The 14044-nt window shown below is 40.0% G+C and overlaps 1 protein-coding gene across 1 annotated transcript in view; it reads right to left on the bottom strand.

Annotated features, from left to right (window-relative positions):
* The window catches only part of LOC140482325 (PGAP2-interacting protein-like), a 136998-nt gene extending 123327 nt beyond the window's left edge, over positions 1–13671 (bottom strand). Inside the window, exon 1 of the mRNA XM_072579614.1 lies at positions 13585–13671. Coding sequence (XP_072435715.1) covers positions 13585–13627 — 43 coding nt within the window. The 5' untranslated portion in view covers positions 13628–13671. The remainder of the gene's footprint in view (positions 1–13584) is intronic.
* Between the last annotated feature and the right edge of the window lie 373 nt (positions 13672–14044).

Genomic DNA, 14044 nt, shown 5'->3' with positions numbered 1-14044 from the left:
TTATCTAATACTACTTCTTTAGTGATAGTGATGCTACTTAATTCCTCCTCCATAACCTTTAGTATTAATAGGATGTTTGAGGTATCTTCCACAATAAAGCCTGATGCAAACTATCTTTTCAACTCCTCTGTCATTCCCTTGTTCCCCTAAACCTTTTGCAGATTCATTTTCTAAGGGACCTATGCTCACTTTGAACTCTTTTCCTTTGCATATACTTAAATAATCTCTTATTGTCAGTTTTTTAAAATCCTTCCTGGTTTGCCTTCAGTTTATTTTCTCTTTTTTGTTATATTTTTAGTCCTCCTATGTTGGTTGGACTCTGAATTCATCCCAGTCTCCAGGGTTATCACTGACTTTGGCCTCCTAACATGCCTGTCTCTTTCAATTTAATACTCTTAAACTTTCTTGGTTAGTCATGGGTTGGTTTATCCCTCTCATAGAATCTTTCATTCTTAAAGGCATGTGTTTTTGCTGAGTCATGAATCACTCCCTTTAAATGTCTGCCTCTGCTTGCTTACTGCCATTGTTGCTAATCTATTCGCCCAGTTCACTTTAGCTAAATCTATCCTTACTTCATTTTAAAATTGGCTTTTTAAAAGTTAAACACAGTTATTTCTGACCCAGGTTCTGCACACTCGAACTGAATATCAAATTGTACCATGTTATGATCACTATTTCCTGGGTACCTTTTACTCAGATAATTCCTTAAACCTGTCTCATTACCCATTTCCCAAAATAGTCTGATCTCTGGTTGGCTCCATGACATATTGCTTCAGGGAACAATCCATAATGCATTCTACAAGTTCATTGTCATAGCTACCCTTACCATTTTGACTAACCCAATCAACATGAAGATTAAAGTCAGCCATAATTATTGCTCTATATCTTTTTATATGCTCTTATTATTTGCAGAATTCAGCTGCAGCAGCAGAGAGCAATGTAACAGAGGGATTTGGGAATCCTCGTCAATGAATCACAAAAGGCTAGGGTAATAGGGAAGGCAAATGGAATGCTGTCCTTCATTTCAAAAGGGATGGAATGTAAAAGTAGGGAGGTTTTGCTAAAATACAAGACACTAGTCTGAACACATCTGCAATGTTATGAACAGTCTCGGCTGCTTATCTAAGATAATATTAACTGTTGGAGGCCGTCCAAAGACAGTTTGCCAGGCAGATACCAGGTATGAAGGGATTTTCTTTTGCGGAGATGTTGAATAGGTTGGGCCAATACTCATTGAAACTTAGAATGAAAGGCAACCTTATCGAAACAGACAAAATTCTTAGGGACTTGACCGATGCAGAAGGATTTGTACCCCTTGTAGTAGAGTTAAGGACTAGAGGACATGACCTCTGATTATGAGGTCACACACTTAAGTCAGACGAGGAGAAGTTTATTCTGTGAGGGTAGTGAATCTGTTGAATTAATTACTGTAGAGGGCTGGGTTGTTAAGTACATTCAAGGCAGATTTTTAATCAGTCAGTGAATCAAGCATTATGGGGAAAGGCAGGAAAACAGATTTGAGGATTATCAGATCAGCTACAATCTCATTGAAATACAGAGTGGACTCGATGGGCTGAATGTCCAACTTCAATACCTGTGTCTTATGATCTTAAGATATTCCAAATAATCAACTAGGTAGGGATTATACATCTTATATTTTTCTGTTTTGTCACATTCTGACAGTGTTAAGTGTCCACGTGGGTTTCTGCCAGGTGGCCTAGTTTCCTACCACAGTCCAAAAGATGTGCAGGTAGGTGGACTGGCCATGCTAAATTGTCCGTAGTGTGATGTGACCTGCAGGCTACATGGATTAGTCATGGTAAATGCGGGATTTTGGGTATAGAATGAGGGTGTGGGTCCAGGTAGGGTGCTCTTTGGAGGGTTGGTGCAGATTCTATGGGTCTAAAAAGCCTTTTTCTGCACTGTAGGGGATTCTAATGATTCTATGAAGTGAGTTGAATTGAGATTCATTGACAGTTCAAGAGCAATCTTTAAGAATATGAAAACATTTGAAGAAAGTTATGTAAAATGTTGACATTAGGCAGAAATGGCTTCACTGATTTTTTGTCACAAAATGTTTCATACATGTTGCAGCGTGGCAAAAATGCTAGAAACAAAGAAATCCTCCCATTCTAAATAAGATAGAGACAGAATTATTTCTGCATGTCCTATCTAATTAATTCATACCCTTTAATGGTCATTCTTTGAAGATTACACTTGCTGTTAACATCTTAGAGGTAACTTTGCTTTGTCTATTAGTATAAAATATGTGATACTGAATTGGCACTATCCCAGTAAATATTTTTTAAAATTCAAAACTATATCGCAAAAAGTAAGAATAATCTAACAGAGTGTGCATGTCAGAAACAAGAGTTTTAATATACCATGTTTGTATATTATAGTTATATAAACTAGATGTAATTGGTTGTGTAAAAACATCAGTTATCCAGCTTTGGCTTTAGAAATTGATTTTGCAACTCACTGGGACTCAAATGCAAAGATGCTATGCCATTCATCTGAGTTCCCAACCAAACAAACAAATTTAGCTTTGTAATGGAGAGTAAATTTGCACAATATATTTTGATATTCATTTCACATTTTCTGGGCAAAAATGCTGGAAATTCCCTCTCCTAGCAGTGTTTTAACTCTAAAGGATTGCAATGGTTCAACATGGCAACTCACCACAACCCTCTCAATGACAGTTAGGGATGGACATTAAATGGTAGCCCAGCTAAAGACACCCATATCCCAATAATGAATTCTAAAAGATCAGCATTTTGATTTTAAATATAGGACTCTTCCTCAGAAGCATCTAGTCTCAAAGGACTGTTGAACGATGATGAGTTGACAGTCACACTGCTCACAGCCTACAACGGTCTGTCTCCCCATGAAATTTAGCCCAGCTTTTTCTCACTAATACACCAAGAATTTTAATGAATACACGTAGATGTTTAGAGTCCTAGAGTCTTACAGCACGGAAACAGGCCCTTTAGCCCAAACTGGTCCACGCCGACCAAAATGTCAATCCACCTAACCCCATTTTCCAGCACTTGGCCCATATCCTTCTAAACCTTTCCTAAGTATTTATCCAAACGCCTTTTAAATGTTGTTAATCTACCCGCCTCAACCACTTTCGATGGCAGCTCATTCCATATGCATACCACCCTCTGTAAAAACATTGCCCCTCAGGTTCCCTTTTATTCTTTCCTCTCTAACCTTAAACTGGTGCCCTCTAGTGCCTGATTCCCCAACCCTGGGAAAAAAGACTGAATGCATTCACCCTATCCATGCCTCATGATTTTATACACTTCTACAAGAGCCCCCTCATTCTCCTATACGCTAAAGAAAAAGCTTGTCCAACCTCTCCCTAGTACTCAGACCGTTGAGTCTTGGCCAGATCCTTGTAAATTTCTTCTGCACTCTTTCTAGTTTAACAACTTCCTTCCTATAGCAAGGTGACCAAAACTGAATACAAAACTCCAAGTGCAGCCTCACCAACAAACTGTACAACTGCAACATGGCTTCCCAATTTCTTATATTCAATGCCCTGACTGATGAAGGCCAGTGTGCCAAAAGCCTTCTTCACTGCCCTGTCTACCGGTGACTCTACTTTCATAGAACAATGCACCTGAACTCAAAGGTCCCTCCGTTCCATTACATTCCTTAAGGTCCGACCATTCACCATGAAACTCCACCTTGATTTGGCTTTGCAAAATGGAACACCTCACATTTATTGATATTAAACACCATTTACCATTTTTCAGACCATTTCCCCAGCAGATCAAGGTCCTGCTGCAATTTCTGAAATCCTTCCTCAACGTCCATGATACCACCTATTTTAGTGTCATCTGCAAATTTACTAATCATTTACCTTGTACATTCTCATCCAAATTGTTGATATAGATAAGAAATAGCAATGGGCCCAGCACTGACCAGAGGCACATGACAAGTCACAGCCCTCCAGTCTGACAAGCATTCTTCCACTATTACCCTCTGCTTCCTACTATCAAGCCAATTTTATATCCAATTTGCCAGCGCCCCCAGATTTCACACGATCTAACCTTCCAGAGCAGCCCACCACATGGAACACTTCTCAAAGGCCTCACCAAAATCCATATACAGATGATGCCTACCGGTCTGCCCTCATCAACCTTCCTGTCACTTCAAAGAATTCTAACAAATTATGATGCAGAATTTCCCACGCACAAAGCCATGCTGACCCTTCTTTATTCCTGATGAAGGGCTTTTGCCCGAAACGTTGATTTCGCTGCTCGTTGGATGCTGCCTGAACTGCTGTGCTCTTCCATCACCACTAATCCAGTATTCCTAATCAAACCCTGTCTTTCTAATTGCATGTATACCTTATCCCACAATCTTTTCAAGTAACTTACCTACCACAGATGTTAAGCCTACTGGTCTACAGCTCCCAGGTTTCTTATACAAGGGCTGTGAAAAGGGCACAATGTTCGTTACCCTCCAACCTTCCAGAGTCTCACCTGTGGCTAATGATGATACAAATATATCAGCCAGGGCCCCTGCAACTTCTGCTCTAGCCTCTTACAGTGTTCTTGGATATATCTGGTCAGGACCAGACTTATCCACCTTCGTACATTCTAATACGACTAAAGCTCCTCTACTCTAATATCGACTGTCCTCAAGATATCACCGCTAACCTCCCAAGTTTCCCTTGTCTTCATGTCTTTCTACATGGTAAACACAGGAAAAATATTCATTGAGGACCTCGCCCACCTCCTGCAATTCCACACATACATGTCCATTTTGGTCCTATTCTCTCTCCGGCTATTCTTTTTCCTTTAATATGCTTAAACTACCTTTTTGGATTCACCCTAATCTTCTTAGCCAAGGCTATTTTGTGCCCCCTTTTTGCTCTCCTGACTTTTTCAGTAAACTTTTGTATCCCCTATATAACTCCACGGATTCCCTAGATCTCAGCTGCCTGTACTCGAGCCATGCTTCCTTCTTTATTCTGTTCAGAGTCTCAATACCTCTTGTTATCCAGGGTTCCCATTCCTGCCAACTTTGCCCTTTACCCTCATAGGAACATACAGACCTCGAACTCTAGCTAGCTATCTAACTTCTAAAGGCCTTCCAATTGTTTTCCTGCAAACAACCTACTCCAATTAACCCCTGCAAGCTCCTGTCTAATTCCATCAAAATTCCCCTTGCCCCAATTTAGAACTTGAACCTGTGGACCAGTTTTGTCCCTCTCCATAACTATTTTAAAATTGATAGAACTATGGTCACTGATCCCAAAGTGCTCCCCCACTGTTTGTTGGGGCTTCTTGAGCAAAAAAAATCACTAAAGACAACACCATCAAGTAGAACATTAAGCTTGACTATCAATGCACCTTAAATAATCATTCCCTTTCAATTTAGTAAATCGTTTAGTAAGTTATCTACTAATAGCAGAATAGTCAACATTTTATTCAGAAAAACTGCTCAATTTGTGTCAAATATTGGATTTTCAAAATCTAAGAGGAGATTGACAAAGCACAAGTTTGGATCTAGTTGAAATCTGAGAAAAGTTAATGAGGGTTCTGAGCATGTCAAGCAATTCACAAAATTTTAAAGAGAATGTTAACACAAAAACTGTCTACATCTCCTGAACTGACAGCTAGCCAATCAAGAGCCTCCATAAAAGAATCCCCAATTGCTAAGTCAAGCTTTGGTCTCATCTTAATGGCAAGGTCAATGATAATTAAAATCAACTGAGGGATATTAGGTTAAGTTTTTATCAACTGAATAATCCCTTTTATCTAGATCAGTGTCAAGGATCTCGACATAGAAATAACGGGTTACTTGGTAATGGAATACCGGCCTCTGGAGTTGTTTCACTTGCTGCTAGCCTGTGACAAGTTGAGCCTATTGTACCAAACATTCCTGCTGTACCTACTGTGGAAAAAAAAATGAATAATCGCTTTATCAGTTTTCAATTCAATCTCATCTTGTATGATTCTGATGACTATCTGTGTTGTGAAGTATTTTCCCATCCCCCATTCATCTAAACCATTCTCCTTGTTTAACTTCATAACAGTGTTTACAAAATCAGAGTCCACAAACACAGGAATGGGGGAAACATGTCATCACTGTTGAGCATTCTGCTTATGAAGGTGTGAGAACAGAATCATATGAAAAATTGGTAATGTGTTTGCAACAGAAATTGGGGCCTTAATTCCAAAATAAACCCATGACACGGAACCATGAAATCTGACAAAATTCCAAATGTAAGAAACAAGTCAAAATAAACTTGGAAGTCAAAAGGGGAAAACTGGATAGGTGAAATGATTTTTAAAAATAAAAACAACATCTACACTGAAATCTTATATTCTAACACTAGACAATCACACTTTCTGATTCAGGAATGCTTGTAGAACAGGATAGTTAACTGCTGAAATGTTACCTGCCCTGGGCACATCCAATTAAAGGTTGAAGTCAACGAATTAAATGTGGAACTGCCCAACAAGGGAAAATGGAATGAATTGTTATCTGAGCACCAAAGGCACAGTTCACAATCAGACCAGACTGATGAGGAATTAGAACGGGAAACCAATCAATGTCTTGTCACATGACAGGGAGCTAGAAAAGGTTTAAATGCAACTAGGCGGCACGGTGGCACAGTGGTTAGCACTGCTGCCTCACAGCGCCAGAGACCCGGGTTCAATTCCCACCTCAGGTGACTGACTGTGAGGAGTGTGCACATTCTCCCTGTGTCTGCGTGGGTTTCCTCCGGGTGCTCCAGTTTCCTCCCACAGTCCAAAGATGTGCAGGTCAGGTGAATTGGCCATGCTAAATTGCCCGTAGTGTTAGGTAAGGGGTAGATGTAGGGGTATGGGTGGGTTGCGCTTTGGTGGGGTGGTGTGGACTTGTTGGGCCGAAGGGCCTGTTTCCACACTGTAAGTAATCTAATCTAATCTAGAGTTTATGGAGAGAGAAAGACAGGGCAAGAAAGACTATATGAGAAGGAAAGAGAGAGAAAATAAAGAGAGTTAGGGGTGGGGGAGTGAGGCTGTTCCACCTCAGGAAGTTAGAATTTGAGCTACAGGCTCAGAGAGACCTGAAGATAGATAGAAGCTGCTGGAGAAAACTCATCTCCACACAGTAACAAGTTAAATGTCCTTTGTCTGCAACCAAGGTTTGAATCTGTTAAAAGTTGAGTGTAAATGAGTGTGAGTAAAGCCATTGCCCACCCACATAAGGAGAACATCCAGAGACCAATGCATTCCCACTACAATAAAGTGGTGCATTGCTGGCCAGATCAAAGACATTTAAAGATAAGCTGGCAAAAATAGTGCACACTGATTTGGTCAGTTCTGAGGAAGATATCCCAGAGGGTGCAGCAGAACCCATAGGGATCTTTGCTGTAGAATCTAGCCAGTTGGGATAATGTGCCCTATGTGTAGCCTCCCCACATAATCTCCCCTGAAAGCTGTCGGAGTTTTAAACTCATGCAAGTGTCCCAATACACTGTCCTGAAAGCAAGCAACTCTACTTTTTTTAAAATCAAGAACACTGGGACTATCAATCCCTAATATCAAGGAAGACTCTAAAACCTCATCCAGAATTTGCCTCAGGTCAGGAAAGTGGGTAAAGTGTATATGTCTGATCCCCCTCCACAGTGTAATTTATTCTCAGGCCCAGTGACAGTAGAAATTGTCTCAGAGCTAAATGGTAGAAGATGCTCAAGGATGCCCTCAAAAGAACAGGGTATGATGCTCAACCCATCGATTGCCAGTTCTGACATGCTAAACCGAGAAACTGTAATTACCTCTTCAGGAGACATGCATGGGTTGCAACAGATAGGGTACCCTTCATTGCCCAGTACTTCCCGGGAGCCCAAAATCTGCACCATGTTCTTTGCAGCCTGCAACACATTATTGATGAGGATGAGCACCTCGCCAAGACCTTCACCACGCCTGCACTTCTCACCTTTTAAACAACCACCAAACCTCAAACAGATCAATGTTCGCAGGAAATGGCCCAGCTTTCAGGACAACATCAACCACAACACCATAAACCCTGTCATGGCAACCGCTGGAAGACAGGTCAGTGTATAGACACGGATACCACCATTACACATGGGGACACCACCCACCGTATACACAGCAGGTATTCATGTGACTTGGCCAGCAGTGTCCATTTCATACACTGCAGGCAACGATCTCCTGAGGCATGGTATGTTGGAGAGACCAAGCAGACAATACAACAACGGATGAATGGACACCACACAACAATCACCAATCAGGAGTGCTCCCTCCCAGCAGGGGAACACATCAGCGGTCAGGGACATTTGGCCTCGGATCTTTGGGTGACCACCCTCCAAGATGGACTTCGGGACAGGAAACAACGCAAAGTGGCCGAGCAGAGGCTAATAGCCAAATTCTGTACCCATGGGGATGGCCTCAACTACACACTACAGGTGACCCCACTGCACTACACACTCTCACACACACACAACTCAACGCATGCACCCTCTCACAGGCTTATATTCCATCACACTCACTTTACCATGCTTGCACACATGCAAGCACACACTATCTCATGTGCATTCACATGCACAGACTCACTGTCTCTCTCCTGCATGCGCACAGATTTAAGGAGTTAATTTATTCTTGCAGAATTATATTTGCAGATACATTCTATTTTGCTCAAAAAATGCATAACCCACAGGCAGTCAATCCATGTAATATTTTGTAAATTCCACTTTGCAAACAGAACCAGTCTGACTCAAGATTGGGATACAGACAGACTCTGGCCTCACAGCTTTAATGCAGTATATAAACTGAGATGACACCTTTTCTTATAAAACCTTCTTATCTTGAGAATGTGATTTAAAAAGAGATTTGAGATTTACACATTAATGAACTGAAACTAGCAACCCATTCTAAAAGATGAAAGACTTAATCCAGGTTGTTCAATATATCATTTCAGCAGCACGACACTGTACTCTTGCTATAAATTCTGTGTCTTATGATTCCGCTTCACAACCACCTGATGGAAGAAGCATCGCTCCGAAAGCTAAAGCCTCCAAATAACCTGTTGGACTATAACCTGTGATTTTTAATGGTAGCAGAGACAGATTTCCTACTCAGTTAGCAATCAAGTTGTAGTAATCCCAAAAAAGTTCAATCTAATCAAGAAAAGCAAGAGAATGAGCAGCCATGGGAATCAAGGAAGGGCAAGCTGGAAGGTGCCAAAGTAAAATTGAGTCAAGAAAGGACCCAGAGGAAATAAATGAGGCAAGACGAGACACGTCAAGTAAAACAGATTCTGCTTGGCTCCCAAGAAAAGGAAGGGGCACCTGAAAATAAGCCACTTCAGATAGGTTTTAAAAAGGTGCATAAAGCTAGACAAGGTTCAGTGGCTTCCCGGAAGGTAGTGGTATCCAAAAGGGTTGAGATATAACAGATATAAACTCGAAGGGGTAAACACAGACAAAAAGTGTATCAGGAATCATGGAAAGGCCATAGAAATTAAGATTTGAAGGTAGCAAGCCTGAACTGGCAGGCCATTAAATGAAACTCAAAAAAGGTTTCCATAACAATGAGCAGGTGAGTAGGAGGGAAGCCTCACTCTGCCAAGTTAAATGGGAGAGAGTCAGGACAGAAGTAGCAGAAATTGAGGGAGACAGCCAAAACATGGCCAGCAGAGTTCTACTGTTCAGAATGAAGTTCCCAAACCGAGCAGGTAAACGTGAAGGACAAGGGCCCACATTCCCGCTGGCAAACAATAGTCATCTCCCACACAGACAAGACGTTAATGAGGGAAACACTTCAGTCAGTTAAAAAACCAATACTGCAGGGGTCTTCCTTTCAGTTTAGTGGAACTTGTTTAAAAAAAAAAGTTCTGCAAGAACAAAAAATATCATAAACAGAACAAAAATCTAATCAATTTAATGTATATATATATATACAGTTTTGAAATAAAAAGCACTTTAAGCAACCCAACAAATAGGTCCAGTGACATTACAATAACTATCAAGAAAAATCTCCAGAAGCTTTTCAGAAGTCAAAGCCAGCCAGACAATCAGCACCTCATATACATCTTGATGCAAGTGGAATGCTGACTACAGAGGCAGAGTGGCTTCAAGAAAGATCTTTATACAAAAGAATAGAGTTTTCCCTATACTGCAAGATGCACTAATGGCTCAACATAACATCCAAGATGGGCCACAGGCAATTGGATATTTGCAATGCAACCATTTGTCTCGATGGTAGCTGTTTTCCTCCCCACCTCCCCTTGGATACATGATTTACAGTGCTGAATCTAACTGCCTTTAACCATACAATTTTGAGAAATTAGTCAGTTAAGGGTCAATGTGACTTTTATAATATCTACTTGTTAGGTTCTTTTCCCAAAGTTTCATACAATAGATGCAATTTGCACACAACAACTTCTGCAAACAGTTAAAGTTTATTAAAGTCTGTACAAGCTAGGTGACCCCCCCGTGACCCTCTTCACAGGCACACAAAGTCGAATCAAAGAGGCCCCGAACAAAGAAAACACATCCCTTTATACAGGTCATTGGTCATGCTTACTGGTACTCTGGTCACTCATTCACAGTCACATACCACTCAAGACACAATGCAGTGACCACCTCAACTCCAGAAACAATGTAACACAAATCACCCCTGAATGGTCAGCTCTGGTGTGAACTGTACTTTTTTTTGTTTTAAAAAAAAGTGCAGTCAGAATTTCAATTGCAATATTTTGCAATATTCCAACTGACTTCTGAATAGGTGATGATGCAGCAAATGGTTCTGAATGGCAAGGGATGGGAATGGAAGCCTTCCATATTTCACCTATAAGACAAAGATACACCACCCTGCTCCTGGGGCATTCAATTTCTTGCAGGTCAGTGGAACAAATTAACTCTTTAATATCACAAGGTAAAAGCCTCTAGCTCTGGACTACAAAAAAAGTCAAGAACCTGTGCTTTGTACTCTATGCAAATAATATCTTTCTTTCATCAAAATTTGGGTTTAAAGAGATCAAACTATATGGGGGGGGAAAACAGGAACCAGCTACTAAATTAGGACGATCAGTCATGATCACAATAGATGGTGGAGGGCTCAAAGAGTTGAATGACCTACTCATTCTTTATGTTTCCAAGTTTAAAACAATGAGGAAGTTATATTCAGCAATATTCCTTAATCAATCATCAAAAGAATTTTAAAAAGAAAATGCATATGACTCCTGAACTGCTGCCTAACAAATAAACCACACCCACAAAAAAAATTCCTACCTGCTAATACCAGTTTTATACTTTTAGGCTCCACCTTAAAAGCAAGGATATTGATAAGCTGGCCTTGTATGATTCTAAGTGTGCCTGTGTTATAAAAAATTTACCCCTCCCTCCTCCGTCAACATCCTGCATCAATGTGTGTGTAATAGACAGTATTTCAGGTTTAATATTCCAACAGTGTTATTGAGGTCACTATAAAATCAAAGTCCACAAACAAGGGCAGTAGGCCACCGCTGTTTAAAGTGGCAGGAAACTAAATTTCAAACTGGTTAAGACAAAGAGAAGAAATACAATTTCTGATTTATTTCAAAGACATTATGGCAAAAAAAAATTAGGCTCATTTTCAGGTCTAGGAAGATCACCAAGTGCTGCCTTATCATCTGGGATGTGGTGGGGTTCTTCATCGAGTTAGTCACTTGTTAGTTAGAAGTAATTAATTAGGCATAATTAAGTATGGTTTAACAGGGTATAGGAACATAAAAAATAGCAGGAGAAAAGGGGCTTACGACCTACTGAAACATTCAATGTGATTGTGACCGATTTTAACTTTTTTCCTTCATGTCCCCCATATTTCTGAATTCCCTCAGTCCCAAAATAAAACTGGGCCAGCCTTATATACTTGGAACAATTGCAAACTGCTGAGCTGGATATCTTAAAGATTCACAACCTTTTGAGTAAATGTGATTTCTCCTCATCTCAGTCCTAAGTGGTCCGCCCTTGTTCCAGATTCCTCAGCCAGTGAAAACAACCTTTCTGTTTCTACCCTGTCCAGATCTTCACAACCTTTAATGTTTCAATGAAATCATCTCTGGGCCTGGATGGTGCAAAGTGACAGGGCAAACCTTGCATAAAATTCATGTTACAACTTGGTTGACATCATGATTTCCCACTCTGCATGTTTCCAGTGCACAGATGGCATCCCTGGGCTGCAACCCCATCAGTCAGGCTGTGACACAGAACATACCAAAGGTGCCTGGAAACATGCTAAGTGCCATTTGTTCACTTTTGGGCTTCTGCAGTTTCAGAACTAGTATCAGTGCAGAATTGAATTTTATAGCCAACATCTCTAAATAGTATACAATTATAAAACAAACAATGTCATAGTAATCTGACATGGGTAAAATAGAGAAAATGTACAGTTTTCCTTTTTGCAGAAATTCAATTATAGCACACAGGACAACATACTACAAATATTGGAAAACTGAAACACTGTAGAAACAGAAAATGATGGAAAAAAGCTCAGCAGGTCAAGCAGCACCTGTGGAGAAAGAAACAGTTATCAATTCAAATTTTTAATCAAAACTGAAAACTGTCACACAACGTTTTCAGCAGCAAGCACAGAAGTAGAGAATTGGAGTGTCTGGTCTGGCAGACTTCAATGATGCTGAGAAATTGATGCTTCCAAAATAATACATCTATTCTAAGCTTTAAAAGCTTTCTTAATAAAGCAATAAATTGATAGCAACATTTTTTGAAATGATAAAAATTATAGTTTTTAAAATTTGAATGAACATTGTCTCGATTATTAACTTAGGTCTCTCCATTATTGATCTAGTGACTTAACTATCCTTCCTGAATTTGTTGTCAGAAGGCAGATCCATAATGATTGTTTGCTGTACCATGGCCAAGTGGCATGATTTTTTTTCTTACTACTAGTGGGGCAAGGACACAGGTCCCAAGTCTATCTTAACTGGACAAGGATTCAATCACAGGCTCATGGCATTAACCCAGTCCACATACTCACTGAGCTAACCGGAACATTATCACTACATGTACCAAATTGATCTTAGTAAGCTCCACTTTATTAAGCACAATAACCTCATCCAGTTTAAATTAATCAAAAATAAAAAACCTATGCAAGTGATTGTTAAGTCATATCTGATTCAAAAATAAAACATTTTGTGTTATAATGACCCTGTACTATAAAAGTCATTTGAGTTCACTCCTTATCTCAGATCAAATGATCAAATTTCTTTTTAAAAAAAACAATTTACTAATTTAAACAAATTGTTTTATTAGTTGTGAGAATAACAACAATAATGACTGCAAAAGGAAAATGTTTTATATCGTTTTGTTTTCGGTACTCCCAATCATATGTACTGTAATACAATTAATAATGCATATTGTTTCCAAGACTATCTAAGTTCTGTCCCAGATAATGTTTTCGTAAAGTATTATATGCAGAAAGATTATAGTGCTTCGAGATGTGCTTTACAGCCTCATAATAAATAACATATCGAAGTATTTATTTCTCGTCTAGCTAACTAGTCTTCAACGAATGAAATTACCTATAAAAGGGTAAGAAATGACAAAAAACTTACCCAAACAAACTTCCATCAATAAGTCCCTATGCACGGTAGGCATCGTGTCCCAAATGCAGCAGGCAATAGGAAGAGTGGAAGTGTATTTTGTGGATTGAGGGTTATATTTAACGAGTTGGAGGAGTGAACAGGAGACTGGGCTCTGCTGCTGCTGCTCCTCACTCACTCACTGAGCCACCTGAGGTCAGGAGGGCGGGGCCTCACCTGCCGGGATCCGCGCGCGAGGCCTGGGAAGTCTACATCACGCAGGTAGGAGTAATGCTGCTGCTGCTGCAAAGCAAGTGGGAAAACTTTCCTTTGCAGCCAATTTATTTTTACACAAACGACTTTATTTGCATACTGCTTCCTTATCAGGTGTCACTCACGTTGTTCTGACACTTCTTTTTACTGCACCTAAAACCGTGTGCAAATTTAAATTCAAGAAGCAAATGTGAAAATGTTGGAAGGGTGCACGAAAGGA

Source organism: Chiloscyllium punctatum, chromosome 1 (assembly GCF_047496795.1).
Source record: "Chiloscyllium punctatum isolate Juve2018m chromosome 1, sChiPun1.3, whole genome shotgun sequence".
In the NCBI taxonomy this organism is placed as follows: domain Eukaryota; kingdom Metazoa; phylum Chordata; class Chondrichthyes; order Orectolobiformes; family Hemiscylliidae; genus Chiloscyllium; species Chiloscyllium punctatum.
Note: the sequence above shows the minus strand (reverse complement) of the source record. Positions and strands in the feature narration are given on the sequence as shown.